The following is a 27,215-nucleotide window of genomic DNA, read 5'->3' as shown; positions in this document are numbered from 1 at the left end:
AACAGCGGGGACCAGCCCTGCCGGCCTGCCCCTCTCTGCAGGGGACTTCTCCCAGTGCGGAGGCCTGGGCTTGGGCAGCAGGGCAGGGGATCTGGGCAGGAGGCCGCCCTTTGCGGGGAAGGATGCCCTTTGGGGAGGGAGATGGGCTTTGGGGTAGAGGATGCCCTTTGGGGAGGAGGACTCCCTTTGGAGCCAAGGGTATTTGTTGGGGTGGGGGATGCCTTTTGGCGAGGAGGATGCCCTTTGTGGGGGAGGATGCCCCGTGGGGCAGCAGAGGATGCCCTTTGGGGTGGACACTCTTTGGGGAGAAGGATGCCTTTTGGGGGAGGATGCCCTTTGGGGAGGAGGACTCCCTTTGGAGCCAAGGGTATTTGTTGGGGTGGGGGATGCCTTTCGGCGAGGAGGATGCCCCGTGGGGCAGCGGGTGCCCTTTGCCGGAGAGGACGACCTTTGAGAAGGGCACCCTCTGCGGAGGAGGGAGGACACCCCTGCGAGCTGGGTGCCGGCCCCCCTCCTTGACACGGCCCTCAGGGCGGACACCGCCTTCCACAGCGGGGAGCGTGCCCCACCTCTGCCGGAGCAGGGACACACACACGGACGCACCCCGGCCTTCCCGCGGCCCCCCGACCCCGCGGCCCCGCGGGGGCAGGCGCGGCGGCCCGGCCCCTCCCGGCTCGGCCGTGCCGGGGCGGGCCCGGGCCCGGGCCCGGGGGCGGGGAGGCGGCGGGGCGGGGAGGCCGAGGCGCCGGGGCCCATTTCGGCGGCGGGAGCGGCGCTATGGCCGGGCGGGCGCTGTGGGCCGCGGCCCTGGCGCTGCTGGCGGCGCTGCCCGCGGCGGTGCGGGCCGATACGCCGGCCAACTGCTCCTTCGCCGACCTGCTGGGCGCCTGGGAGCTCCGCGTCTGGCGGAGCGGCGGCCGCCACGGCAACTGCTCCCAGGCGGGTGAGACTGCGGCGGATCGGCCCCCTTCTTCCCCTTCCCCGGGGCCCGCGGAGTGCCGGGGTCGGCCCGGCCTCGCTGGGCGGGACGGGGAGGGGAGGAGGAGGGGGGGGTCCCCGTGAGCCTGAGGGGGGAGCGGGGCGGCTGCTCCGTGCCAGGAGGGCCCTAAAACCCAAACCGGCGGCGGGGAAGCGGGTTCCTGCCTCGGCTGTAGCGGCGCCCGCACCTGCGGGTCGGGCCCCTGCGTTGCTCCCTGCCGGGCTCAAGGCAGAAAAAGGTTGATTTGGATTAAGCAGCCTGAAACACTCGCGTCAGTCTGGCTGTGGGTGACCGCTGCGGGCAGCGCTGTTACTCTTCCACCGTGGGGGTTTGTTTTGTTTGCTTCCATTTGGACTCGGCTAGGCCTCTCGATGAGCACCCCCGGCTCATGCCGGTTCACTTCTTCCCTCCTCGCAGCCCACAGGTGCCTTCCCTCACAGCTCAGCCTGTCCCGAAGGCGGTTGTTCCCAGGAGCGAGGCAGCTTCTGCGCCTGGGTGACACCTAACCAGCTCCTGGGAGGCCACCGGCTGCCAGAGCCTGCTGCCTGGGGAGCCTGGTAGCGTCAGGAGAAACAGAAATCATCCCTTCCCATGGGAGGATGATAGTAGTGGGGAGTTACTACTTGGTTATTGTGGGTCAGTATTGATACTTTGCATCTTTGTAAGCCATCTGCTTTTTGATCAGATGAGGCAAGCGGCAGGTCGGACCAGTGGAGGTGAGGCCAGTGGTGGAGGGTGTCGGAGCACTGGTGTGAAGTAACGCAGGGTGGCTGATAGCTCATCCCACATCTTTTAGAGGAAGGTTTGTCATTGCAGACACAGTGCCTGAGTGACACAGCGTCAGAGTCCCGTGTAGCTGTACGGCAAGTTATGTTTAAATAAGCGGATGTTCCCCAGTAGCAGCTGTTTGGTGCTGCTGCTGTTGCTAATTAAATGTGCAAACACTGTCTAGCAGTGGAAAAAATGAGCATGTATACTCACTAGCAGGTAAGTGAAGTCCCTGAAGTGTGTTTGCTTGATGCCTTTTTACAGAAGACTGTATTCAGCAAGCGTATTTTAGTATATTTTGGTATGAAATAAATGTTACAACATTCTTTGTACTGATTTTTTTTATCTCTTCCATGCAATAATCATGCAATAACATTTGTATTTCTTGCAGGGCCTGTGGAAAGAAAGGTGCTTGTGAATCTTCAGAAGTTAGATGTGGCTCAGGATAGTCTGGGCAACTATGGTTTCTTCACTTTGATTTACAATCAAGGCTTTGAAATTGTGATAAATGACTACAAGTGGTTTTCATTTTTTAAGGTGAGTTAACTTGTATTCTGCATCACTGACTTGCTAAAATGGCCTGTAATTAGGCTTCTGTTTAGTCTCTGAGTGCCACAGTGGGGCAGTTGGGACACTTAGTTATCTTTGGCTCTAAGGGTTGCCTGGATTACCATATACAGGACTTTTTTTTTTTTTTTTTTTTTAAACGTAAGAAAACAGTTTTCAGTGGCTGGGTAGGGAGCAGAGGGAGGGAAGAGGTATCTATATTCCACATTGGGCATTGTCTGAAAAATCTATTGCAGGTGCTGCTGCTTTCCATTCTGGGCATGCTTAAAGCAGTTGAAGGCGTTCACTAAGTTTCCCTGTGGCCTGGAAACTTTATTTTTTTTCAGTTTTCTTCCTGACACCTTGGACCCAAGTGAAATAGCAAACAACATTGCTTTTATCTTTTCTCAAAGATGTTCTCAAATGCATGAAAACGTTAGAAAGGCCATCTGCTCTCCTTGCTGGATGATTTCTAGGATCTTAACATTTTATTCCAGAATACTACTTTAACATCTAAGGAACCTTCCTGCTGCTTACAGTTGTTCTTTTGGAGTAATACTGTTATCTCCATTCCCTGTTAATGACTTCAGATCAAGCTGAAAACAGTGCTGGTAGGCAGGGGGTAGACTGGAGAAGACCCACTTGCTAAGGAGCGCTCTGCTGCTGTCCTGATGAGTGGTGTTATGAATCTGGAGGGTGGCTTGAACCAATCTCTGCAGGATGACTTTGCTACCCTGCGAGACAGATGTTTTGTGCAGCAGGACTGCTCAGATGGTGAGTGTAGCCCTTGGCAGGAGCAGTGAACACGTTTCTTGGTTGTTTCAGAAAGCGTGATCTTGTGTCTGGCTTTAGGTGAGCCAACAGTAAACACCCAGGCCTTGTCTAAGCATAAAATCTCTGAACTTTGGGTAGTAAGGAGGGTGAAGAAATGGCTTTTGCTTTCAGTACTCTTTCTAGGAGCTTTTGTAGTTGGTTTATTTCACAGCAGCTATTTTCAAGTCAGTATTTTTGGATGTTAACAAAAGTAAGTGATCCACTCTTCCAGGAGAACTCTAATCCTTACTGAATAGAAGAGATATATGAGGCTCCAATTTAACTGCAGCTTCCTCCATGCTGGTTGGGCCGTGTCGGTTGTTTTACAAGACTAATGGTGAAGTTGTTTACATGCTCTTTGTTGTGGGTTAACCCCAGTAGGCAGCTAAGCACCACACAGCTGCTTGCCCATTCCCCCCCTCAGTGGGATGGGGGAGGGATCGGAAGGGTAAAAGTACAAAAACTCGTGGGTTGAGATAAAGGTAGTTTAATAGGTAAAGCAAAAGCTGCATACGCAAGCAAAGCAAAATAAGGAATTCATTCACTACTTCCCATCAGCAGGCAGATGTTCAGCGATTTCTGGGAAAGCAGGTCTTTATCATGCATAACTGTTACTTAGGAAGGCAGACACTGTAACTCTGAATGTCCTCCTTTTCTCCTTCTTTCCCCAGCTTTTGTTGCTGGGCATGATGTTCTATTGTATGGAATATCCCTTTGTTCAGTTGGGATCAGCTGTCTCCCCTCCCAACTATTTGTGCACCCCCAGCCTGTCCACTGGTGGGGCGGTGCAAGAAGCAGATGAGGCCTTGATGCTGTGTAAGCACTCCTCAGCAATAAATAAAACATCCCTGTGTTACCAACACTGTTTTAATCTACAACTCCAAAACATAGCACTGTGTGAGCTACTATAAATAAAATTAACTATCTGCTAAAACTAGTGCAGTCTTATAACTGTAAACTTTTAAAATAAGAATGCTTCTGCTTAAGACAGGGTCTTATACTTGAGCAAAAGCAAAGAGTGACAGAGAAATACCTGACTGACATTCTCTCACCTGTATAAAGTAGTGACACTCCTCATAGGTTTGGTAGGTCATACAGCAAAAACTGCAGACACTGAAGGGTACTCTAACTGGGCAGAATTACTCTGAAACTTTTCAGGCAGGGATGCCTCTGTGAGCTTCCCTACAGTGGGAAGGCCTGCCTCAAAAGTGGCAGGAGTTGCTGCCTCCCTGAGGACAGTGGAGCACTGAATGTTTTAGTATTGTCCATGAACTCGGGGTTGAGGTGTCATCTCTGGCAGGTGGAGTTCAGCAGTCGTTACTGGCCTTGGTGAACTCATCTGAGGAGAAATATAGTTGAACTAGTGGACTGGGAGTCCTTAGGCTGATATCTTACACTGAAATGCTGGTATGGTGAGCAGTTGAAACAAGTGTTGATTATCAGACTAATTCGTGAATGTGAGGAATTTAATCATAGAAACAGTGAGTAGCCTGCTCTGGAATGTAAATGGAGCTGTTAGGCACCAACTTGAAGAGAGCTGAGAGTCACCGAACTCTCTACTGCTGCTATCTATACCTTGTGAAATACATCCCTGGAAGATGAGCACTAAGTCAAGTGTCTGATAACCACTGATTTCCTGTATTCCTTTGTGGTTATGAAAATGTAAATGCATTGATTTGCAAGAGTACTCTTAAACAATATACCAAAACTGTGTTATAGAATAATTCAGGCTGGAAGGAACTTCTGGAGGTCATCTGGTCCAACTTGCTGCTCAAAACAAAGTCAGATACGCACCTGAGCAGTAGCAATGCACAATAGCTTGCATTTCATGGTCATGAATGTGTCTTAGCCCTTTGTAGGCAAATGGGTTGTTAGTTTTGCAGTTGCTTTTGGTGTTGAGAAATGGCAAGCTTGTCCTGCTCATTGTTCAGTAGTAGGGATTCCATCAGCAAGACATGCTTAAATTAAAGGCTTCTTTCCTTAAATATTATAGAGAGGATTAGAGCCCAATTCAGTTACCCTCTCTATAATTTTGCAGCTGTAAAGGAAACAACAGATAACCAAGATGCAAGTATAATGGCAGAGAAGCACGAGAAAATACCACAGCACTTAGTAAATGCATTTTTTGCTGCAGACAACTAGTTGACTTTGTTAGGCAACAACTTGCAATACTGTCTGTCTGCAAAACTGTTATTTCACAATTGTCAGTAGGGACTTGGGGGGCAGAAGTGGTTCCTTATGAACTGCTTGACCTTGTGACATATTTAGATATGCATATCTGTTTACTTTTAATCCAGTAAATATGGCATTACGTATGAAATAGAAATACAAAATATCTAGTCCTGGTATAAACTGAAAATGTGGTTTCTTCTATCACATGCAATTAATGCTCTTTTAGGACCTATTCCATCATCTTCTGCTGTAAAGCTTCTAGGGGACAAGTAATATACTCTGCTCAATGCATGCTCCAGAGGTTTTTGAAGAATGACTGCCTATTGTTTAAAATACCCCTACCATTTGCACCTGAAACTAACGTAAACATAGCAGACTTCATTTGCTTAGTGTTGGTCATATAATCTAGAAGCCCTTGGATTAAAATAGGGTGAACTAGAATGCTAGTTGGTGAGGGCCTTCCTCCCTAGAAATGCAGCAAGAGGAAAGCATAAAAGCAGTCCCTTAGCATATCGCTTAGGCTTGATTGCTGTTTCGAATGTGGAAAGTCATCAGACAAAGTCCCTTTGGAATTCATTGAAAGGAGGAATTATCTTTGCTGGGAGTCTCTTGCTTTACAGCAAGAAGGTACAGAATTAATATATTTAACATGGAGTAATTTGCTATTGTTTTTACAACTTGGTAAAATTCCTTAGTTTCACTCTGAAATAACCTTCTAATGTGAACAGTGTTCTGGAGTTACCGCTTGACTGTGGAATAACTTTTTGGTTTGTGAAGCAGTTTATGGTGGTGGAGCCATAACACAGAAAACCTTGCACATCTTCCATGGCTGTGGGTTTGGGCTTGTCAGGAAAGTATTCATTGCTTAAAGGCCGTTCATAAATTTCAAGTTCTGTTTATGTTGCACTGAAGTTAAATTATGTGGCTAAAACCCCATCATGGTGACAGGGCAGATAAAGCATCCTGATTTACCTACGATGATGCTTTATCACTTTCCTCATATTCTGCCATTGAACAGAGAGGATGGAGTTGCTAGGCAAAATGAACAGCAGTATTTAAGCCAATACAGTACTTCATGTGTTTCAAGCATAGAAGTGCAACTGGTGCTAATGGAACTTCCAGTGTATTTTAGCTTAATGTTAAAGAATGAAGCTATTAATTACTAACAAGAATGCTGTGGGCTTGTCTAAATAGTGGCTTTATCAGAGCTACTGTACTGTGTGGATATAGACACAGCTTGTTTGATGATGATGCGTGTTTCAGTGAGTTTTTAATAGCCTTTTGTTCCTGTGGCTTACTAAACAGACACCCTCTAAAATTTTTGTAGGGCCTCACTGCCTTTACAAGTTAATTTGTTCTTTCACTTGGGGACTGTGGGGAAATGACTTTCCACACCAAACGATTGGATTGGGTGAGCTTATCAATGTATTTTTTCCTCAGTTTTCTTTAATAGCTTAAGTAAAGAATCTCTAACAGTGATTTATTTCTAACTATTGTTGTACATAGCATTGTCCCTCAAGGCTTGCCAAGTTAAATGCAGCATCCTACTGCATTCTTGCATTCTGCTTCTCACAGTTGTAGTTACTCTGCCTGGTGTTTGTTTACAGCACAAAATAACTTGTTTGTTTTATGGGAATGCTCTTGTTTCTCATTTAATGTGTGCTGCTGAAACGTCCCTATACTGAACTTAGATGTGAAGTTAGTGTACTGAGTCTTGGCAGAAACTTGAGCGTGTGCTTCTGCTGGATGATATAAGGATTCTGTAGGGCTATGCAAGATACAAGGCCTTAAAAGATTTTTTTTCTTTCCCCCCTCAAGGGATGGCAAAAGAAATAGGAACAGCATACTACAAAAAGCTAGAGTGAGGCTGGAAGGAAAGTTGAGGCTAGCTAGTTTCAATTATTTGACAGCTTTGTAGTATTTATTTAATGTTAAGACTACTACTTTGAAGGGAGAGAGTCTCGTACGATTCTTACTGTTTGTCCCTTAAGCTAAGCGGTACTACTTCTGACTTTTGAGATGTCCTCTAGCAAAAAACAGAAGTCCGGCATTTTTTCATATTAAAACGTTAGCTCTACTTCAGCAAAAAGAAAGAAATAGATTATAGAATATACCACTACTCAAGTCACTAACCTTTTCCAGACTGACTTAGTGACATCTTTGTCACATCTCTTCCTCTCTTCCCCAACGCCGCCAAATTTGGTTAAAACCAAGGACTTCCGTTTGGAAATAACCAGCCTAGATAAGTGACAGTTTAAATTTAATGTTTAAATTTCAGAATATTAAAAAAATAATAATAATTTGAATGCGTTTTATTCCATGTTGCTAAAATAGAAGTATTAAGAGTTGCTAATGCTATTTAATCATCCTGTAAATCAATTGAAAGTTAACTTCTAACCTTAGTTGGGCTTACTTAACTGGCAGCGTGCAACTGGTGCTTCCCTAAAGTGTAAATCTGCAAGCGTAAATCTCTGAATTGCAGAATATTCCCTAGAGGAAAGAAAATGCATCTGTAGCTGATATTTGCTTGCATTTTATATCGAGTAGCAAGATGCAGTTGTTTGTTCTGATAACATCTTATGTATTTTTGTACAGTAGGGCATCTGCAAGTCTGCAGTCCTGTTCTAATTAAGAATGTGCTTCCCATATTAAAATGCATAGGCACACTTGTAAATTTGATGACAAACGAGTGGTAAGTCTTTCCACCAGGCTCCAGGTATAGGGTAGTCCTGCTTCCAGGAACTCGAGTTGGCTTATTGCCTGAACGTTGCTTAAATTGAGAACAATAGATGTAAAAGGGGATGGGATGGCAGCCTGTGTATGTAGCGCTGCTGAATCCCTGTTAAAATGCTGTGTCCATCCTTTCTTGCTTTCCTCTTAGAGAGATTAAAAATTTAAAGAAAGCTTTAAATGATTACATTTTTTTTACCAGGACTAGAATTCAACATGCAATTAGAGTATGTCATGATGACCAACACAGGAGAGACTTTAATAAAAGTATACTGTACCAAAAAGCTTACCTAGGTTCAGGTATCTAATAGCAAGCCTTGAAATTTAGGTACATGAAGCCTTTTAAGGTTAATGCTGGAGTCGCTTGACTAAATTCTGGCATTGGGCAAAGTCACGTGAGTTGTCAGACTTGAGAAAAATACACATTTGAAATTGAAAACATCAAGCTTTAATTCTAACCTCAGAATTTGAACTGTGAATATAGTTTGGGTGCCTTTCTACAGGAGTCATTCCAGATTGGTCAGATCACTGAATGGATTTTACTTAATGCTGCAGATAAGAGCATTGGCTGATGAAATTATCACATGAGGCATGGCTGCAGTGGTCTTTTAGTAACTTAAAAATGAAAACCATCTTCTTAAGTCTGCAGAGGAAATGTATGCAGCAGTTGCTGGTGGTCACGGCTGTGTGGCTGTTGTCCTCCGTGAAGGATGCTGTTCTGTGATGGGTTCTGCAGATGTGCTGTGCCAGCAGCTTTGGTTGAGTCTGGCATTGTAATTCGCATCCACCTGAGTCAGCGGTTGTTCATGCAATGGTGCCACTCCCCTGTATGACACTTTGTTGGGCAAGCATACTCATAGTAGGTCCTCTAAAACCGGTACAGTCAGGTTTGCTAGATCTAATCTGTCAGAGCCCTTCTCTGGTTGCAATAAGAAATGCTGCATGTGGTTATAGCAATGAAATACTGATTTGACGCTGTACCTTCTGGTAGTAAGCAGTAGGTGTCATTGTCATGGTACCGATGACTTTGTTATCCCATTTTAGCGCCTCTAACATGTGGTCCATTGGGGAGTTAACTAGCTTGTAGAAATTAAGCATAAGTATTGGGTTTTCTAAAGGTTTCTCTGCCACTTCTCTACATCAGTGGCTCTCAATTAAAAATCAGAGGGGGTGGGGAAGCAAATTGGGGCCTTATGGATATATTTTCATTTCCTAGCTGAAAATGGCTCTTGGAGTTCAAATTCCCTTTATCCAGGTGCCATTGATGGGCTATGGTCTCGAAGTCTTTATGTCCCCTTTTTACAGCTGGTTCAGTAGTAGCTTACAGTCTGCCAGCCTACAAAAAGGTAGCTAGAGGACTTGAATTGCTTAATTTTAGGCTTCTACACAGACTGTCTGAAATTGTCTTTTGTCTCTTGTTTATCTTGAAGTATTGCCACTGACTGTCACCTCATGTCCTTCCTAGTTTTGCTGATATGTTTGAACTGAAACAACAGCATAGGAAACTTGCTAAATTCACTTTCCCAAAAGATAAGTTGCACAAATGGTATAGATACTATTCTGGTTATCTATCTACATCTTAAAAAAAAAAAAAAAAAAAAAAAGGCAATAAATTTTATCTCCAGTAAAAGGAGAGGGATTTCTAGGAGAAAAAAGAAAAGGCAAGTTGTTGTTTTAATTTGCTAGTTAGCAGATAACTCATTGCCTTTTTTCCATGAAGTCCCAAATCTGTTCCACCTGTTTTTATTCAACATAACTCTCCATGCTAGGCAGGATCTGCATCTGGTGGTTGCAGGAAGCAGGCCTATTCCTTCAGTAATCTTCAAGTATTCACATTGAAGGCCTATATCAAGAATGGCTGTGCTTGGTCTTGTTTTAATCTGTGGCAGCTTTTAAATAGAAAAGACAGGTAGGTATTAATTTACCTATCATGTAGAGCCAAATAAAGCTCTCTCACAGTAACTTACTGATGTAAAGTCAGTAACTTGTTGCTTTTGGTAGTGTCTGGATTTCTAGCAATGCTGTTGCAAAGAGGATGTTTCTCAGAAGTCATCTCTGGACCTTGCCCTTGGTATTTGGCCAATTTGGTAGTTATTTCCCATATTGCACAACCTTGCACAGTAACATAGGATGAATAGAACAAGGTAACAGCTCAGCCTTCTAGGCCCCCATCCTGCTCCAGTCAGCAGACATGCTCGCCCTGCTAGACAAGCAAGGGCATAGATATGGTGCCTCTGCAACCTCCAAACTGGGGACAAAGAAAACTCCCTTTGTTCTAAAACAGCCAGAGGATTAACCTTTAATTTTATCCCTCTAATTGATAGACTTAATTATTTCACTATGTGTTCTCTTTCAGATTCCCCACAGAGCCTTGACATAGTCACAAACCTCCCAGTCTCTTTATTTACTTTATTTTCCATCTTGAGGCATTTCCATCACTGTAAGCCACCACCCTCTTCGGTGAAGAGGCTGAGCAAGCATTTTGTTGAAACATAGCTACAAAATCCCTGTACCATTGTACATGTGCAACTTGAATGGGATGGGATTTAATAAATTATTCTTGGACTAGGAAACGTGGATTCTGTTTAAGTGATTTGTGTGATTAGGAGACTCAAGTTAAAGCTTTTGTTGCATGGGGTTTTCAGTCTCCTGTGTAGCTTAACACAAAATGGACTTTAACCTTAAGAGATGAGTGAAGATCCTTTTATTTTCCCTGGGACGTTCTGCTCTGAAAGAATTGCTAATCTAGGAAATTTACACAGCTGGGCAAAGTGTTGGTGCTAGCTGTTGTATGAAGACACATTTTACGGAATAGATTAACTTATTACTCCTTTTCAGTGGTAAAATGAAGACTTGTGTGACTGAATAAGGAAGTATTAGGACTCGGGACTTGAGGGTTTAGTAACACTCCCCTTGCTGCCAACTTCAGATGCGTTGCTCTCAATGGATTGTCATTCCCTATTGTCTCATTTTGCTAGTTCAGGTGAAATTGTTTCTTGATGCTCTTCCACCACAGCTCAAACTTAAAGCAGTTGCAGGAAGTCTCATCTTCGGTTCTGACTTCTAAAACAGAAATGCTATAGTACAGTTCTCCCTGAGAAGTTACTTGGTGAAAAACTTACCATCCTCCCTGTGTTTACTTATCACGCTGCTGTGAGTCTTAGTTTTTTAAACTTTTGCAGCAGCCCAGGGTTAGTTTGACTAGTCACGTATTTGGTGCAAGAAACCACAGGGCCTTGAAGTGAAGGATAAGTACCAAGAGGTCTTTTACATTTTGCCTAGAAAGTAACTGTTGAACCCAAACAATCAGCACCTGTTAGTTGATACTGATACTAATGCATGCTTTGTTGCTAAAAGTGCAAGTCACAACCTGTTTGTCTTTCTCTAGCAATTTGATAATGGTCAGTTTCTTCCATCTGCTTAAGCTTTTCTTGATACTTCTTGTCTTGAAATCAAACATACTGGGTGATCTGGAGTATACATTTGGCCACTTCCTCTGAAACCCAGGCAAGAAGCAGCTGGGTGGGTAGGGACTACTGCTATGCTAACAAATGCACCTTCTCAACACGAGCATAACCTCTTCACATTACAGTACAAAATAGAAGGCCAGAATGTAACCAGCTACTGTAATGAGACTCTACCAGGATGGGTACATGATGTACTTGGCCACAACTGGGCTTGTTTCAGCGGACAGAAGATTTCTTCATCTCCCTCGGATGTTCACATAAATGAGCTACCTCTCCAAAAGCCTGGGGGAAGGTAAGTGACAGATGAGTGACCTTTTACTGGAATAAAACGTTGGGTAACTGTGTGTCGTGGTTTAACCCCAGCCAGCAACTAAGCACCATGCAGCTGCTCACTCGCTTCCCCCCACCCAGTGGCATGGGGGAGAGAATTGAGAGGAAAAAAAAAAAAAAAGGTAAAACTTGTGGGTTGAGATAAGAATAGTTTAATAGGACAGAAAGGAAGAAACTAATAATGATAATGGTAACACTAATAAAATGACAATAGTAATAATAAAAGTATTGGACTATGCAAGTGATGCACAATGCAATTGCTCACCACCCGCTGACTGATGCCCCATTATTCCCTGAGCAGCAATCCCCACTGCCCCCACTCCCCCCAGTTTATATACTGGACATGACATCACATGGTATGGAATACCCCACTGGCCACTTTGGGTCAGCTACCCAGGCTGTGTCCCCTCCCAACTTCTTGTGCCCCTCCAGCCTTCTTGCTGGCTGGGCATGAGAAGCTGAAAAATCATTGACTTTAGACTAAACATTACTTAGCAACAACTGAAAACATCAGTGTGTTATCAACATTCTTCTCATACCTAACTCAAAAACATAGCACTGTACCAGCTACTAGGACGACAATTAACTCTGTCCCAGCTGAAACCAGGACACTGGGCTTCAGGTTTCAGTGAAAACTGTATGGACCAATTCTGTGACTGAGTACAAAGTTAATGCCATTGATAATGTTCGGAATAAACCTGAATGCACAAAGACAGAGGAGGATGTGCCAATTGCATCACACAGATGCTCGCTCCTTCAGTCTGTGGTGAAGGCCAGTTACAAAACTGGTGTGTCTAAAGATGATGATTGTAGCCTTTGAGTTAGTCTGTCTTAAATTTCAGAAACCTTGCCTTGATCCAGTAATTGCATGTTTCTTTATCAGTACCTACCAGGAGACTCTTTCAGAGTTAAGGAGTCTCTTCCATATTCAGTTTAGAGAACACTTTTACTTTTCAATCCCAGTCCTTTTCTTACTGGTTTATTTGGTTGCTTTTGTTTGCAGATTTTCAAGCAGACGTTATGTGCACAACTTTGACTTTGTAAGTGCTATCAATGTTCACCAGAAGTCCTGGAGAGCAACAAGATACAAGGAGTATGAGAACTTTGCCCTGGAAGAACTAACTAGAAGAGCTGGGGGTCTCTATTCCAGAGCTCCAAGGTACTAAAGCTTTTTGTTTTGCCATAAACCCCACTGCTGCAAAGAATCCGCTTGTATTTGTCCTGGCTCTTCCTAGCTGTGTTTTGGCTTGTAGCTCAGATGTTTAATCAAGTTTCAAGGCCTTCCAGCTCATTTTCATGGAGTGCCAATATATTTCTTCATTTGAATTATTATTCTGAGCATCTGTTGTCTCAAGCAATTGAGACAAATAGGATCATCTACCCTTTAATCTTGCACAGTAACTTGCTACTGAATTCATATGTGCAGGGAAGAAGTTGGGACAGTCTCAGATGTCATCTCACTCTCCTGTTTACCCATCAGCTGCTTGCCATAGTCACGAGCTTCTGCTTGACCATCTTCCTGGTTCTGCTAGTTCATAATTGCAATTAAAAAAGCAGTGAACCGCATTCTGCTATTAAACATGAATAAGATTTTTCTGAGGGAATTCCCTGGTTACTTTGATAATTTGCCGTGCCTGCTACTAGGCTCCTCTTTAACAGGAATAGAGTGAAGAAGCATGAAGTAGCCCTGAGAGTGCCTTCAGGATCTTGCAGATCACATGGCAGAGAATGCTAATGGGGATGGACACATGGTCCTGTACATTAATTTGAGGACTAGTTCTTTGATCTGAAGTTTCCCTTCTGTACAGCTGTTTTATCTTCTTTGTATTTTTGCTTTTTCTACTCTGATGCTGCTGTGGGTAGGAATGCTACTTACTTTTCCAAACCATGGCAATTGTATGTTTGTAGAAGAAGGTCATACAATGCAATAAAAATTCTGATTTGCGTGGGAGTATCGTGCAGATTATCATGGTTTCATCTTATAGACAGAAATCTCCTTGTAGATAGTCTTAAATACAGTAACCTATTTGGAAGCTCTGTTGCACCATGCAGTGCCATGACAGTATTTTGTTGGCACTCTCATGCTTTCAGAACAGACTCCAGTGTCTGGTGTTTGTTAATGGCACTTGATGCATGACTTACTGGACAAGCATCATGTTATGTGAAAGCTGAATGCAGGAAGTTCTTGGCTTGCTGGTATATGAGCATCACTTGGCTGCAAGTGGTAGATGAGGACAGGTAACATTCAATACTTCTTCAACAGTCACAGTAAAAACTTGCTCCAGTGAAGTCTCCGGGGCAAGTGGGACTGCAGTTATTGAAGTCTTGATGTAAGCTATGTCTGTGTCTGCAGTTAAACAGTCTGTAGTTGCTGTCAGTGCATGATGCTAAGGTGAGGTGCCTTCTGCAGTCAGATATTCTGCATGGCTTGTGATGGCAAAGGCAGAAATTAGCAGTTGTATTGCGGCATCGCTACAGTCACTGAGAGTTACTTCAGCACTTCGGATTCGTTCAGAAGTATTTGACCTCACCAGCTTGTGGATACTTCATAATATAGTTCCTCGGGAGAATTTGAGTATGTCTTGCATCCTGCTGAAACTAATCTTTTGAGATTGACACCCACTCAGCTTAGATGGAGACTATTTCAAATTGCTTAGCATGAAGTAGGTGCAACTAGTAGAAGCTAGAAGGTGACGGCTGAGGGTTAAGTGATTGTTTCCTTGCCTAGAGTGTGATATGTTACTCAGAAGTGTTTTCTCCTCTTTAGACCAAAGCCTGCACCTCTAACGCCCGAGTTACTCAAAAAAGTTTCAAGCTTGCCAGAATCCTGGGACTGGAGAAATGTGAATGGCGTCAATTATGTCAGCCCTGTTCGGAATCAAGGTAAAAAAAAAAAAAAAAAAATAATCAAAACTCTGAATGAAATGCTCTGGAGCTCCTTTGATACACTTTGTAATTTGCTGTTAACAAGAAGGTTTTGTCTAGTGTCCTGCAGTTGACAAATTGCACCTTTACTATGAATAACCCATGGAAACTGGGAAACTGGGTGGAGTCCTGGTTGAGAACACTGCTGAAATAGGTGGTGGTGGTACTGGCTTATCCAAACAGCAATGTCTTTTGCTGGAGTGAAGGCCAGTTACCACAGTGCCTTACATAAAGACAGCTGTCAAGTTTTGTCCAAACAGTCTCGGTCATGGTTTTCTGCATGCTGACAGAACTGATGTACATTAATTTTTTCTCTCGTTCCTTTTGATGGCAAATTATCATGCAGCTTTAATGAATAAACCCATGAAAATTGTTTATACTGCCTCCAAATCTTATCACCCTGATAACTTTAGGAGTTACTTAAATGGCTAGTTACAAGTGGAGGTGTTGGTCACTGTGAAAAGTGTGGACACTGATATAGAATACTTGTAAAAACTACTTTTTTTTTTTCTTTGCCCCTGTGATAGGGAATTATTTAGCTCAAAGTAGAATTAAAAGGATACCATTCTGATATATGTTTATTCTGTAGGGAGTGCTTTTATAGCACTGTGGTGCAAGATACCTGAATTAGATGGTTACATACTGGAGGCCAGGAGTGGATTCAGTTAATGTGTCCTTTCCCTGCTCCGCAATTTCCAAATAAAGTTGCATCTGCTGGTAGATACCTGGTTGGAACTTTGAGGGGAAGGGAACATAACATTAGCATGGTGGGGAGGGGATGACTTGCATCACTGGTCCCTCGTTTATGGCTTAGTTCTTCTGCCAAATTCTGCCAGCTGGACTCCTGGTAGCAGAAGCATAGGAAGGCTTGTGGGAGTTCTAGTTCACAAGCTGACACACGGCATCACTGAAAAATGCCAACAAGAAATGATACAGTCCTATGTAGGTGTGAGTCCTGTACTTTCTCCTGGTGTGAACTGTGAATATCCCAAGGACTCTTTTACCTTCCAAACAGTTCAACACTTGGTCCCAAACCTACCCTTTCTCCATTGTGTCACTTCAAAGTTTCTCTAAATAAGAACTAGTCTGTTGCTTTCAATAATAAATCTGCCTACACTTTTCCTGTAATCTGAGAATCCATGCTGAGTATGTTAAATGTCTGTGCAATATGCATTCTGCTCCATTAAATTAGAATTTTAGCTTTCAGGCTTCCAATAAAAAAAAACCAAAACAACAAAACCTCCAAAAGATGACCTTGTGCAGAGTAGTGCTGACATACAAATTAAATCTTGCCTACGGTAGCTTGTATGATTTTTCTGAGGCACTGGATATCAATGCTTCATTGAAATGATGGTATTAGAAAGTCTTAGTTGTATATCATTAAGATTATTAGATGACTAATTAGAAAATGCCATGGGCGAAAAGGCTGCAAGCAGTAAGATGCAAGTTGTCTGGTGCATGCAGAGGGAATTGTATGAATTACAAGATCGTGGCTTCCCAGTTCTCACAGGCTTGTGGAGTCACTGCTTTTTACCTAAGGAGAAAAAAATACAGCATCTGAAGTGGACAAGAATTAAAAGGGAAATGTGTGTTCTCTGTAGAATAGCTTCAGACATGGCAGGCTTCATGCAACTGCAGTTGTCTTGGACTGTAATACTTACTGCCCACATTTTAGCATCCCTGCTAGTATTTCCTGTAGTCAAGAAAGTAAAGGTTGAGTTCTCAGGTTGTTTATAGAGCAGTAACTGCATCTTTGAGCCAAGAGATGTGTTGTCTTTGAAGATAGCCCTGTTGTTGCTTGTTATCAACTTTACAGGGTGGGAGAAGAGGGGAACCTACCGATTTTGTTAGCCTTAGAGTGGAGTTCCAATTTCTTACTTCTTTCTGCAAGCTTTTTCTGCAGATCAAAGTAGGTGAAAAGCCTGGCCAGCTGATTCTTCACTAGATGCTCTGTGTTTCCTCCTTACTCCTTGTAATGTTGAGTGAGTGGAATCTGATGTGGCTGAAGCTTTAGTTGACTCTGGAAGAGAATTTGTGGGAAGGCTCACAAAAGCAACTACTCTTGCAGCTGTGTTTGGCTCTGCTGATACAGTGTGGTTGTCATGCTATGGGCCTCACAAATACCACTGTGGTAGCAGAAAAGAAATTTAGCAACCACCCCAACAGACTTCAGACTGAAATGGTTGCGTTAATTGTATTTTTTACATTTTTGCACACAAAATGCAACAAAGAGTTCTGCAGCGTGGCCCATCTCAGATGCTGTTACTGTACAACGAGTGGGAGGCACCTTTCACTGCTTCAGTTTGCCCTGCTGGGCGGAGTGTTCACGTTCAGACTGATTTTGCCCCTTCTCTTCAGAGATACGTCTAACTGAGCGGAGGCGCAATTTCATGAAGTCTAGCTTTTGTAATAGCTCTGCTTTTATACACCTACACAGTTCAGGAGAAAGTATTTTGTTTTGTTCCTCAAGCCTCCCTCCTTTTCATAGCTCTGCAATATTTGACTTTCCTACTGTCAGGAAACAAAAGGAAATCGGGCACCTTGGTGACAATCAGTAGATAAAATAGGACCTCATCCAAGTAATTGTCCTTCCCTGTGATGCTTGTCGTTCCACTTCCAAAGTTTTTTAATGTGTTACAGGAAGCCCCTAGGGAGTGAAGAGGCCAAAACTAGAAGCAATACTAAATTTTGATGCAAAAGTAAGGAGACTTAACTCTGCCAGGAAGCAGAAGGGAAATTAAGGTGCCTCTGAAAAGCCAGTGTACAATTACATGCCCTTGGGAAGTAAGGGGAGCTGGTGTGAATCCACTGTATCAAACCTGCTATTTATACCGCTATACTCTCAAAAGTCAGTTATTTTAGGGGTAGCTGTAGAGGTGGAATATTTTTTCAACTGGAGATTACAGCATTAAATCCATTGGTAGATTGAAATAATCTAGAACAACATTGTCAGTATTCACTTAAAATAGTTCATTGCCCTATAGCATATGCGCTCTATAAAGAGTTGTAGTCTGAGGCAGTAGGTTATGAGCCTTCTCAGCCCTGCTAATGTGGTCCCTGTAGGTTCATTCTGAAGGAATAGCATAGCTCTTAAATGATACTACTGGAAAACACTGAAGAGCAACGTATTGTCTCTTATTCTTGAAAAAGCTCAGTGTTCCTTCACAAGCTGTTTACAACTGTTTTTTTGAATTGCATGCTTAAAAGCTAAATGTATATTTAAAGTTTGCTCTATCAGTGTTCAGCTTCTAATCACTGCCTGGTAGGTTTTGACTCTTTTCAGTGAACTCTAGCAATACTTGTACCTGAATGCAGGTGACTTGCCTTGTTTATGTTACTGACAGCTCTTCGTGGTTCCTTTTTCTCCTCTCCTTAGGCTCATGTGGCAGCTGTTATGCATTTTCCTCCATGGGCATGCTGGAAGCAAGAATACGTATCCTCACAAACAACACTCAGAAACCAATCTTTAGTCCCCAGCAGGTTGTATCTTGCAGCCAGTATTCTCAGGGTAAGTACATTGGTGTATACAAAGATAACTTTCATTAATGATAATGCTGCAGAAGGAGAGTGTATATTAAAAACTTCGATGCCTTCCCCATCACCCATGATTTAGTTTTTTCATAAAGTATCTGGTAGGCTATACTTTATAGTACTTCTTTTTTTTTTTTTTTTTTTTTTTTTTTTGAAAGATTGCAGAAAATATTCCAGAGTTGCCAGCCCACCTTACTGTAGGGATGGGATTGAACCAGGGTAGGTGGCCTCATGGTCAGGACATTACTGGATTTTAGGTAGATCTACCTGGGAGATGGGGAATATCTAAGGATTAGGGCTAAAAATACAGCTAAATTGCAATGCATACCTGGAAAGAGTGGAACTAAATATCCTGCCAAAAGCGTATTCAGGAGGAGGAGGATATGAGCAAAAGCAATGACTAAAGCTTTCTAAAGGACAGTACCCATGTTAGGACAGGTCTTTTTTACTGCATGTAACTAACTGCTCTTCCTGATGGGGAGTGTCAGGAGCAATTGGATGAGAAGCTAGTCCATGCATTAGTGTTCCCAGTATAGCTCCCACTGATGTGCATTTTGTCTTGTGTGTTTCAGAAAGCTAGCTGTAGCTAACTGAAATATTAGGATTATCTGGGGTCACTGCAGTTTGTGTTCAATACTGTATCTAAAAATATTTCAAAAGATTTGAGTAGAGAGTCTCCCACCTTAAATAACTCTCCAAGGGAATAAGCAGATTTTTTTTTGTTTAGGTTGCGATGGTGGCTTCCCATACCTCATTGCTGGAAAGTACGTCCAAGACTTTGGTGTGGTGGAAGAGGACTGCTTCCCTTACACAGCCCAAGATTCTCCATGCGCTTTCAAGCACAGCTGTTACCACTACTACACTTCTGAGTACCACTATGTTGGTGGCTTCTATGGAGGCTGCAATGAAGCCCTGATGAAACTCGAGCTTGTTCTGCATGGGCCAATGGCTGTTGCCTTTGAGGTTTATAGTGATTTCATGCTTTATAAAGAGGGAATCTACCATCACACTGGGCTGCCGGATGACTTCAATCCTTTTGAGTTGACCAATCATGCTGTCTTGCTGGTGGGCTATGGTACAGACCCAAAGAGTGGTGAGAAGTTCTGGATTGTGAAGAACAGCTGGGGCACATCGTGGGGAGAAGATGGTTACTTCAGAATTCGCCGTGGCACTGATGAATGTGCAATTGAAAGCATTGCAGTGGCTGCAACTCCTATTCCAAAATTATAGATGCAGAGGTCTTCATGTAGTGCCTTGTCCCCAGCCATAAGAACACACTGATTGTTAAGAGACTGTGATTAAAATCTGTCCCCTAGCTTGAACAGGGGAGCTTTCATGAAGTTTTCCAGAATAGAGCAAACAGTTTCCCTACATGAGAGGATGAACACTGTTAGCTCTGCTCTGTGCGCTGAAGGCTTCTTCTCGAGTCTGACAGTAGATCACCTAGAATGCAGTGGCTGTTTTGGTAACAGTGGTGATAGTAGTTATTCATCACTGGATATACATCTTAAGTCACCAGTTGCATTTTCTTCCGTGGACAATCTTGAACTTCAGATCTCAGAGGGAAGCATCTGCTATGATAATCTAACTACTCTGAAAGGACACTGTAGTGCCTTACTTCTCAGAAATCAGGAAGTTACTGCAATTTAGAACATAAGTGTGTATTGGGGAGGGAATGGGCAATTACACTGATTAAAAGGAAATTTTAAAGCTTTAAGTGTCCTGCAAAAACTGCATGTCAAACCTTTATCACAATAAAAATCAATTCTACATTTCAGGCTGTTACTAAATGTTCCAGTTCTGGATTTTATTGCTGCGCTTTGCAATTGATCATCTTGGAGTTCAATAAAAATTACCCCACTCTATAGAGTTTGTACTTGTGGAGTTAGTTCTTTATTTCAGTGACCTGTCTTAAGTTTTGAACTTCCTCTCAAGAACTTTTTACTTTAGCAGGATCTATACTGGTGTGGAAGAAATATGAGAGGGGAGAGGAACTAGGAATCGTCCTGCTGAGGCCATGATTCTCACAGCAGCATCAACCAAGGTTGTCCAGGAGTCTAGTAGTCCTTGCTGTGGATATGGGACGACTCATTGAGTAAATTGGCTAATTCCCCAGTAATCCTGCTTAAGTCCTCTCTGTTAATCTGTTGCCCTGTTTCTTTCAAATATACAAGGTAGAAAAATAGAGTTGGGGGGGGGAGGATTGCAACACTTGGAATTAACCATTTCTTTCTAGGTGAAACTCGCCTGCAACACAGTCCTTGGTTAATGCAGCACTCATCTTTACTGTTCTTTGCATGAGTGAATAGGAGTGGCTTAGAGCTGAGTCCCAGTTTCATGGGCAGAAGATGACTTCTTTGGTAATCTGCTGTTAAAACAATATGTGACCAAAGTAGTTAGTATTTTTATATACAAAATACAATCTATGTTTGGGGGTTTTTTAGGGTGTAGGGAAATTTATACAGAAAAATGGAATGGTTATCTGTAATGAAAATACCCCATTTAACTTAGAAGAGAAAGCTCCCTTTTACTTCAGTAGCAGAATTTCAGAACTACTTGACTACTTGTTCAAGTTGAGGGGCAGGGGAAGGATAGCTTTGTGGTTTTGGCTTGCTTTTTTTTGACCCTCCCTGCCAAAAATATCAAGGCATGTTTGGAAATTTAGGACTTGTGTTTTGCCAGAATTTGAACAAGAACCTCTGGAATAGCTTATATTGTGCATTGGATTGTTTTAGCTGAGGGAAATGGGCGGGGGGGGGGAGTGGAGAGCAGGGCACTTGTTCCTTCGGGTTTGGGTTATCTGGTGTTCCTGCAAAACTGAGAGTTCCATGAGGACTTAACCCCTGGTAGCAGCTGCAGTATATCATGGAGACTTACAATTCTCCCACACACCTCTTTGCCTAAAATATACAACCAAGCACACGCCTTTCTCTTGCACTTCTCCCTCTCTTGCCCTTTCTTCTCTCATAACAGTGTTTTCCCTGGGGAAAGATTGTGTGTTATTTTCTTAGAAATTCCCGTGTCTGTCTATCTGTCACTGCTGTGTGGCAGCTGCACTGGTGCTAATGTGAGGATGGGAGAGTTCTCAGTGGTGTGTCACCATCACTGCCCCCAGCGACTGTCATCAGACATACTTGTTTGCCTCTGGCTGACTGCACTATGTGAGTGTCCCTGTTTTCTGTATTTCAGAGTTGCACAGAGAAATGTCAGTCAGCCTGATGGATCTTCTATGTGGCCAACATGACATACTTGGATTCTCAACTGGTTAATATTCAAGGATCACCTCCTCAAAGCTCAGGAGCCATGCATCCCAATGAAGAAGAAGTCAGGCAAAAACACCAGGAGGCCTGTGTGGATGAACAAGGAGCTCCAGGACAAACTCAAAACACTAAAAGGAAGCCTACAGAGGCTAGAAGCAAGGACAGGTAGCCTGGGAGGAATACAGAGAAATTGTCCGAGCAGCCAGGGAACAGGTTAGGAAAGCTAAAGCCCCAATAGAATTAAATCTGGCCAAGGGCAACAAGAAAAGCTTCTATAGGTACATCGGTGATAAAAGGAAGACCAGGGAAAATGGGGGCCCTTTCTGGAAGGAAGAGGGAGACCTGATTACCTGGGACATGGAGAAGGCTGAGGTAGTCAATGACTTTCTACCTCTGTCTTCACTGGCAAGTGCTGCAGCCACACCACCCAAGTCACAGAAGGCAAAGGCAGGGAGTGGGAGAATGAAGAACGACCCACTGTATGAGAAGATCAGGTCTGAGACCATCTAAGGAACATGAAGGTGCACAAGTCCATGGGACCTGATGAGATGCATCTGCGGGTCCTGAGGGAACTGGCAAATGAAGTGGCTAAGCCACTATCCATCATATTTGAGAAGTCACGGCAGTCTGGGGAACTTCCCACGGACTGGAAAAGGGGAAACAACCCCCATTTTTAACAAGGGAAGAAAGGAAGGTCCGGGGAACTACAGGCCAGTCAGTCTCAACTCTATGCCTGGCAAGATCATGGAGCAGATCCTCCTGGAAACTATGCTAAGACACATGGAAAATAAGGAGGTGATTGGTGACAGCCAACATGGCTTCACTAAGGGCAGATCATGCCTGACAAATTTGGTGCCCTTCTACGATGGGGTTACAGCTTTGGTGGATAAGGGAAGAGCAACAGACGTCATCTACCTGGACTTGTGCAAAGCATTTGGCACTGTCTCACATGACATCCTTGTCTCTAAGTTGGAGAGACATGGATTTGACGGATGAACCACTCAGTGGATGAGGATGGTCACACTCAAAGAGTTGCAGTCAACGGCTCGATGTCCAAGTGGAGACCAGTGACGAGTGGCATTCCTGAGGGGTCGGTATTGGGACTGGTGCTGTTCAACACCTTTGTCGGTTACATGGACAGTATGATTGAGTGCACCCCCAGCAGGTTTTCTGATGACACCAAGCTGGTGGTGCAATCAACGTGCTGGAAGGAAGGGATGCCATCCAGGGGGTCCTGGACAGGCTTGAGAGGTGGGTCTGGGTGAGCCTCATGAAGTTCAACAAGGCCAAGTGCAAGGTCCTGCACATGGGTCGGGGTAACCCCAAGCACAAATACAGGTTAGGCAACGAGTGCATTGAGAGCAGCCCTGAGGAGAAGGACTTGGGGGTGTTGGTTGATGAGAAGCTCAACATGACCCAGCAATGTGCGCTTGCAGCCCAGAAAGCCAACCATATCCCGGGCTGCATCAAAAGAAGCGTGACCAGCAGGTCAAGGGAGGTGATTTTCCCCCTTTATTCCGCTCTTGTGAGACCCCACCTGCAGTACTGCATTCAGCTCTGGGGCCCCCAACACAAGAACAACATGGACCTGTTGGAGCAAGTCCAGAGGAGGGCCATGAAGATGATCAGGGGGCTGGAGCACCTCTCCCGTGAAGACAGGCTGAGAGAGTTGGGGTTGTTCAGCCTGGAGAAGAGAAGGCTCCAGGAGACCTTATAGCAGCTTTTCAGTACTTAAAGGGGACCTACAGGAAAGATGGGGAGGGACTTTTTACAAGGGCATGTGGTGATAGGACAAGGGGTAATGGCTTTAAACTAAAAGAAGGTAGATTTAGATCAGATATTAGGAAGAAGTTCTTCACTGTGAGGGTGGTGAGGCACTGGAACAGGTTGCCCAGAGAGGCTGTGGATGCCCCATCCCTGGAAGTGTTCAAGGCCAGGTTGAATGGTAGTGGAAGGTGTCCCTGCCCATGGCAGGGGGGTTGGAACTAGATGATCTTTAAGGTCCCTTCCAACCCAAAGCATTCTATGATTCTATGATCCTTTATCAAGATTTTCAGTTTTCACCTTCTCATTCTTCCATTCCCCTCCCAAACACCATAGCAGGTTTTTTTTTTCCCCACCAAATCATTCATTTCTTCAGAAAAGCCATTTCTGGTATGTGTTAAAATTCCCTTTAAAACATCAAAGCTATCACTGATTTCACTTTCACCTCAATGGATGGGACTTAACTCTGCTTTTGATGATCAGCAGGGATAGAGCTGCCTGATACAGCTGGGACTGTCTCACTTTAGGTTGAAATAATGTAGGAAGTGGTGTGGGCTCCACAATGTGCTGAAGAGCACGGCGTAATGCCTGGACCCTCTTGGGGATGTGGTGCAGCAGCCAGTGAGGAGAGAGAGGTTTTGGGGGGGGTCCGCGTTCAGGTCTGCCAGTGACTTTGTGGGAGCTCCAGGGTGTTGCAGGAATGGGGCAGGGACGGCTGGGGGGGCTTCAGGTTGCAGTTGGCCTAAACTGCTGTGCAGAGGTGTCTGTCCCTGCTGCGTGTCTCACAGCACAGCCTTACTAATGCCCTCATTTGTACCACTTCGGCTGAGAGCAAAATAGCACTTGAATTGTAAAATAAAGCGTACTAGCTAGGTCAGGAAGCCTGTGGGTGCTAACACTCTTGTACCCAGGCTGATTCATGGCTAACTCTGATTTCCCCCACCCCAGTGCATTATAGATGTAGATGTATCTAGCTATTTTTAAAAAAAGTCAATCTCAATTTGAACCTTGAATTTGAAACTTTGAGGGAGAGCCCAAGTGTATTTAAAAAAACCACAACTCCTTTCCATATCCTGAACAATATGGGCAGCACGTGATAACCAAAGAAAAGGTGGAAGTTTTGACTACAGTATAAAATAATAAAACATACTTGGCTACCCCTTCTGAATAGTGAGTTTTAAGTGAAAAGGCTTGCACCTTGTTTGACTGAGAGCCAGGGTATCTTGTGTGATGAGAAGAAGGTGTCGGGGAGTGCAGCTCGAGCAAGCTGAGGTTTCTCTGCTGGTTGCTATGGATCCTGGACACGCTGTAGGCTGAAGCGGTGTGTGAGCGTGTGTGTGTGTGTATGTTTAAGTTTAAAAAAAAAAAAAAAAAAAAGAAGCATTTAATGACATCTGGGAAGTTAATAATGATGCCCAACTTTAGGAGGTGGTCAGGTGCAGTATATTAACAGAGCATCAGTTTTTATCAGTTCCCTCCGAATGACAGGTGGGGCAGGAGGAGAAGTTGAAGCCTTTCTGTACAGCCATAGAGAAACAGGCATGTGCATATGAAGAATTTTTCTGTATCTGTAAGAGGAAAGACACTAACATGTACTTCTGCCAATTATTCCTAATTGCTTCATTTGGATCAGCTGACTTGATCCAGCAGATGCTATTTAGCATGAGGTGCACAAGCTAAATTAATCTCTCTCTCTCTCTCATGGTAACATCTCACTAGGCTGATAATTTAGCTCGCTCTTCCCCAAGCACATTTTGCTATTTGCAGTTTAAGATATATATATATGCATGTTTATACTTGAAGTGATCTCTGGGACCTCTAAATTACCTCATTAAATAGAGAATATTTTTAAGAGCTGTGTAGAAGGGCTGATATCACTTTAGCAATGTGACAGGTGATAAATTTTAAGTACGGTCATAAGCACCAAAGATATTAAAAGTGATGTCTTCGCCCTAGGAGGATTGCAGAAGTTTGGAAAACATTGTGCATTCTTAAATGTCCAGCAATTCCAACCCTGATTCTCTGCATGTAAGATAGGAAAAATTTCCAAAAATTTTAACTAGCTGTACAGAATCCTTATGATTATATTTAACAAAGGAAATATAATATATACAGCATGTGGATTTTTTAAAACCTCATTTAATTTTCTTTTCTATTACTCTCTTTACTTATTCAACACTTGTGACAGTAATATAATATACAATGATGGCCTCTTCTATTGTTCTGTTTAGTGTTTAGCCAGAATAAATAGGATTTTTGGTCTGGACTGTACATGGGATTCCCTAAGACTTTTTCTCTCATTGGCACTGATGACTGAAGGAAACTAGAGTATCTCAGAAGATAAATCTTCCTGAAAGCAGACATGCCATGGCCTCTGAGAGGCCGTTAGTTCACCTGGAAACCGGGATACCCAAAGCAACAGTCTCTTGACTTTTGGCTCACTACTCCGCTCTTGGTCCTGCTGCGCCACTTCTTGCTCCCAGCCCCTTTGTAAGCCTCAGTTCTGCATCAAGGTTCTGGTAAATCCCTTGAGCCCATTTAAAATTCCGATCCTATTTTGGGACCCTCTCACCTCACCCTTTAAGTGTTTAAGCATAAGTAGGAATACTCCAAAAGCTCAATATTTGCAGATTGGGTGACTGAGTCTGCAGTCTGTACTGTACTGTCGCTTTGCACAAAGATTTCCTTCTAAATCTCATACATTAATAAGGCTGCTGAGGCTGTGAATTTTGTCACTCAGTTACATTTCTCTCTCCTTTCCTGAAGCCCTCTATTAACCCTGGGATTATATGCGCAGGTTTAAGTTTCAGCAGGATAATAACTGCAGGAAACTGCATCCAGTTGTGGGGGGAAAAAAAAATCAATTACAAGAAATTGACTAAAAGGCCAAATCAAATACATAAAACTCAGCAGTGGGATGATAAAATATAAGCAATGCAATGCTTCTTTTCACAGAACGTATCTATTTTCTGTGTGAGCTGCCCTGAGGAAAGAAGTAGAAATAGGGTGATTGCATCTTCCTGATTGCTGGGTGCTGATTTTTCAGTTGTAACATTGCGAGGGTGATTTTTTTTTCTTTTTTAATTAAAGAGGCTGGCAAAACAGAACTTGATGTTAGCTCTATCTTATCCATTAGGATTGCAGAGGTTTGTAATAGCAGCATTAAAACTGCTCCAAATGGAAAATGAATGGGACCGTCTGGGTGTGGAAGAACCAGGATGGATGGCAGGGGATGGGCTGTAGGAAAGGCAGGTGCCGATGGCACCTGGGTTGACAGCATATTACGTTCCCAGCACATCTGCGTGAAGTCCATCAGGACACCCAGAACAGGTAACAAAGGGTAACCTAAAGCAAGGGACATCCTAAAAGAAGGGGCAATCCAAAGAAAAAAAAAAAAAAAAAAAGACAGATCACCTACCTATGACAGTAAGAGATGATGGGATAGAAGAAAAGGACAAATCCTTTTCAGCAGCTTCCAGGTAAAAAGACTAGATGCTTTATTAAGAAAATCCTAATGCTTCACAGGAGTGGGACAGAATGGAGAGGCAAAAGATGACAACCATTTTCAGATCCGAAACAGTACAAGAAAGACTCATCCAAAACCAGCGCCTGAAGGCTAACCTAAGGATGAGGAGATGATGAGGGCTGGGTAGCTGGCATCCCTTTTCCTTCCTGTTTCTGCAAGGAAACCTGGCGAAAGCACTGGGATATACATGAGTATAAGTATACTGGCTATTTGAACATATAGCATGGCACTTGTAAGAAGGTGAGTGTGAGAGTGTTGCTGCATGTTTTAAAATAAAATCACTTTTCCCTCTATAGGTCTTGTATTGAGTTTTGCTACGCTGCTGCTACAGGGAAGCAGTGTCAATTACTACAAAATCTCTGGCTTAAGAGTTCAGCTACATGTCTCCAAGTACAGCTCTCTTC

At 43.5% G+C, this 27,215-nt stretch overlaps 1 protein-coding gene across 1 annotated transcript; it reads left to right on the top strand.

Moving 5' to 3' along the window:
• The first annotated feature begins 729 nt into the window (after positions 1-729).
• On the top strand, positions 730-20,126 carry CTSC (cathepsin C). The gene is made up of 7 exons (XM_052812863.1): positions 730-943; positions 2,139-2,284; positions 11,601-11,767; positions 12,809-12,964; positions 14,573-14,688; positions 18,107-18,238; positions 18,989-20,126. The coding sequence occupies exons 1-7, from the start codon at positions 778-780 to the stop codon at positions 19,489-19,491; spliced, it is 1,386 nt and encodes a 461-aa protein (XP_052668823.1). The 5' UTR covers positions 730-777; the 3' UTR covers positions 19,492-20,126.
• The last annotated feature ends 7,089 nt before the right edge of the window (positions 20,127-27,215 follow it).

Source organism: Harpia harpyja, chromosome 17 (genome assembly GCF_026419915.1).
Source record: "Harpia harpyja isolate bHarHar1 chromosome 17, bHarHar1 primary haplotype, whole genome shotgun sequence".
In the NCBI taxonomy this organism is placed as follows: domain Eukaryota; kingdom Metazoa; phylum Chordata; class Aves; order Accipitriformes; family Accipitridae; genus Harpia; species Harpia harpyja.
This window is presented reverse-complemented; position numbering and strand designations above follow the sequence as displayed.

Bases quoted from the DNA above. Each gene is read 5' to 3' on its own strand.
- CTSC (XM_052812863.1), top strand. From the start codon at position 778: ATGGCCGGGCGGGCGCTGTGGGCCGCGGCCCTGGCGCTGCTGGCGGCG. The intron at 11,768-12,808 runs GTAAGTGACAGA...TTTTGTTTGCAG, and splicing joins CTCCAAAAGCCTGGGGGAAG to ATTTTCAAGCAGACGTTATG. The intron at 18,239-18,988 runs GTAAGTACATTG...TTTTTTGTTTAG, and splicing joins TTGCAGCCAGTATTCTCAGG to GTTGCGATGGTGGCTTCCCA.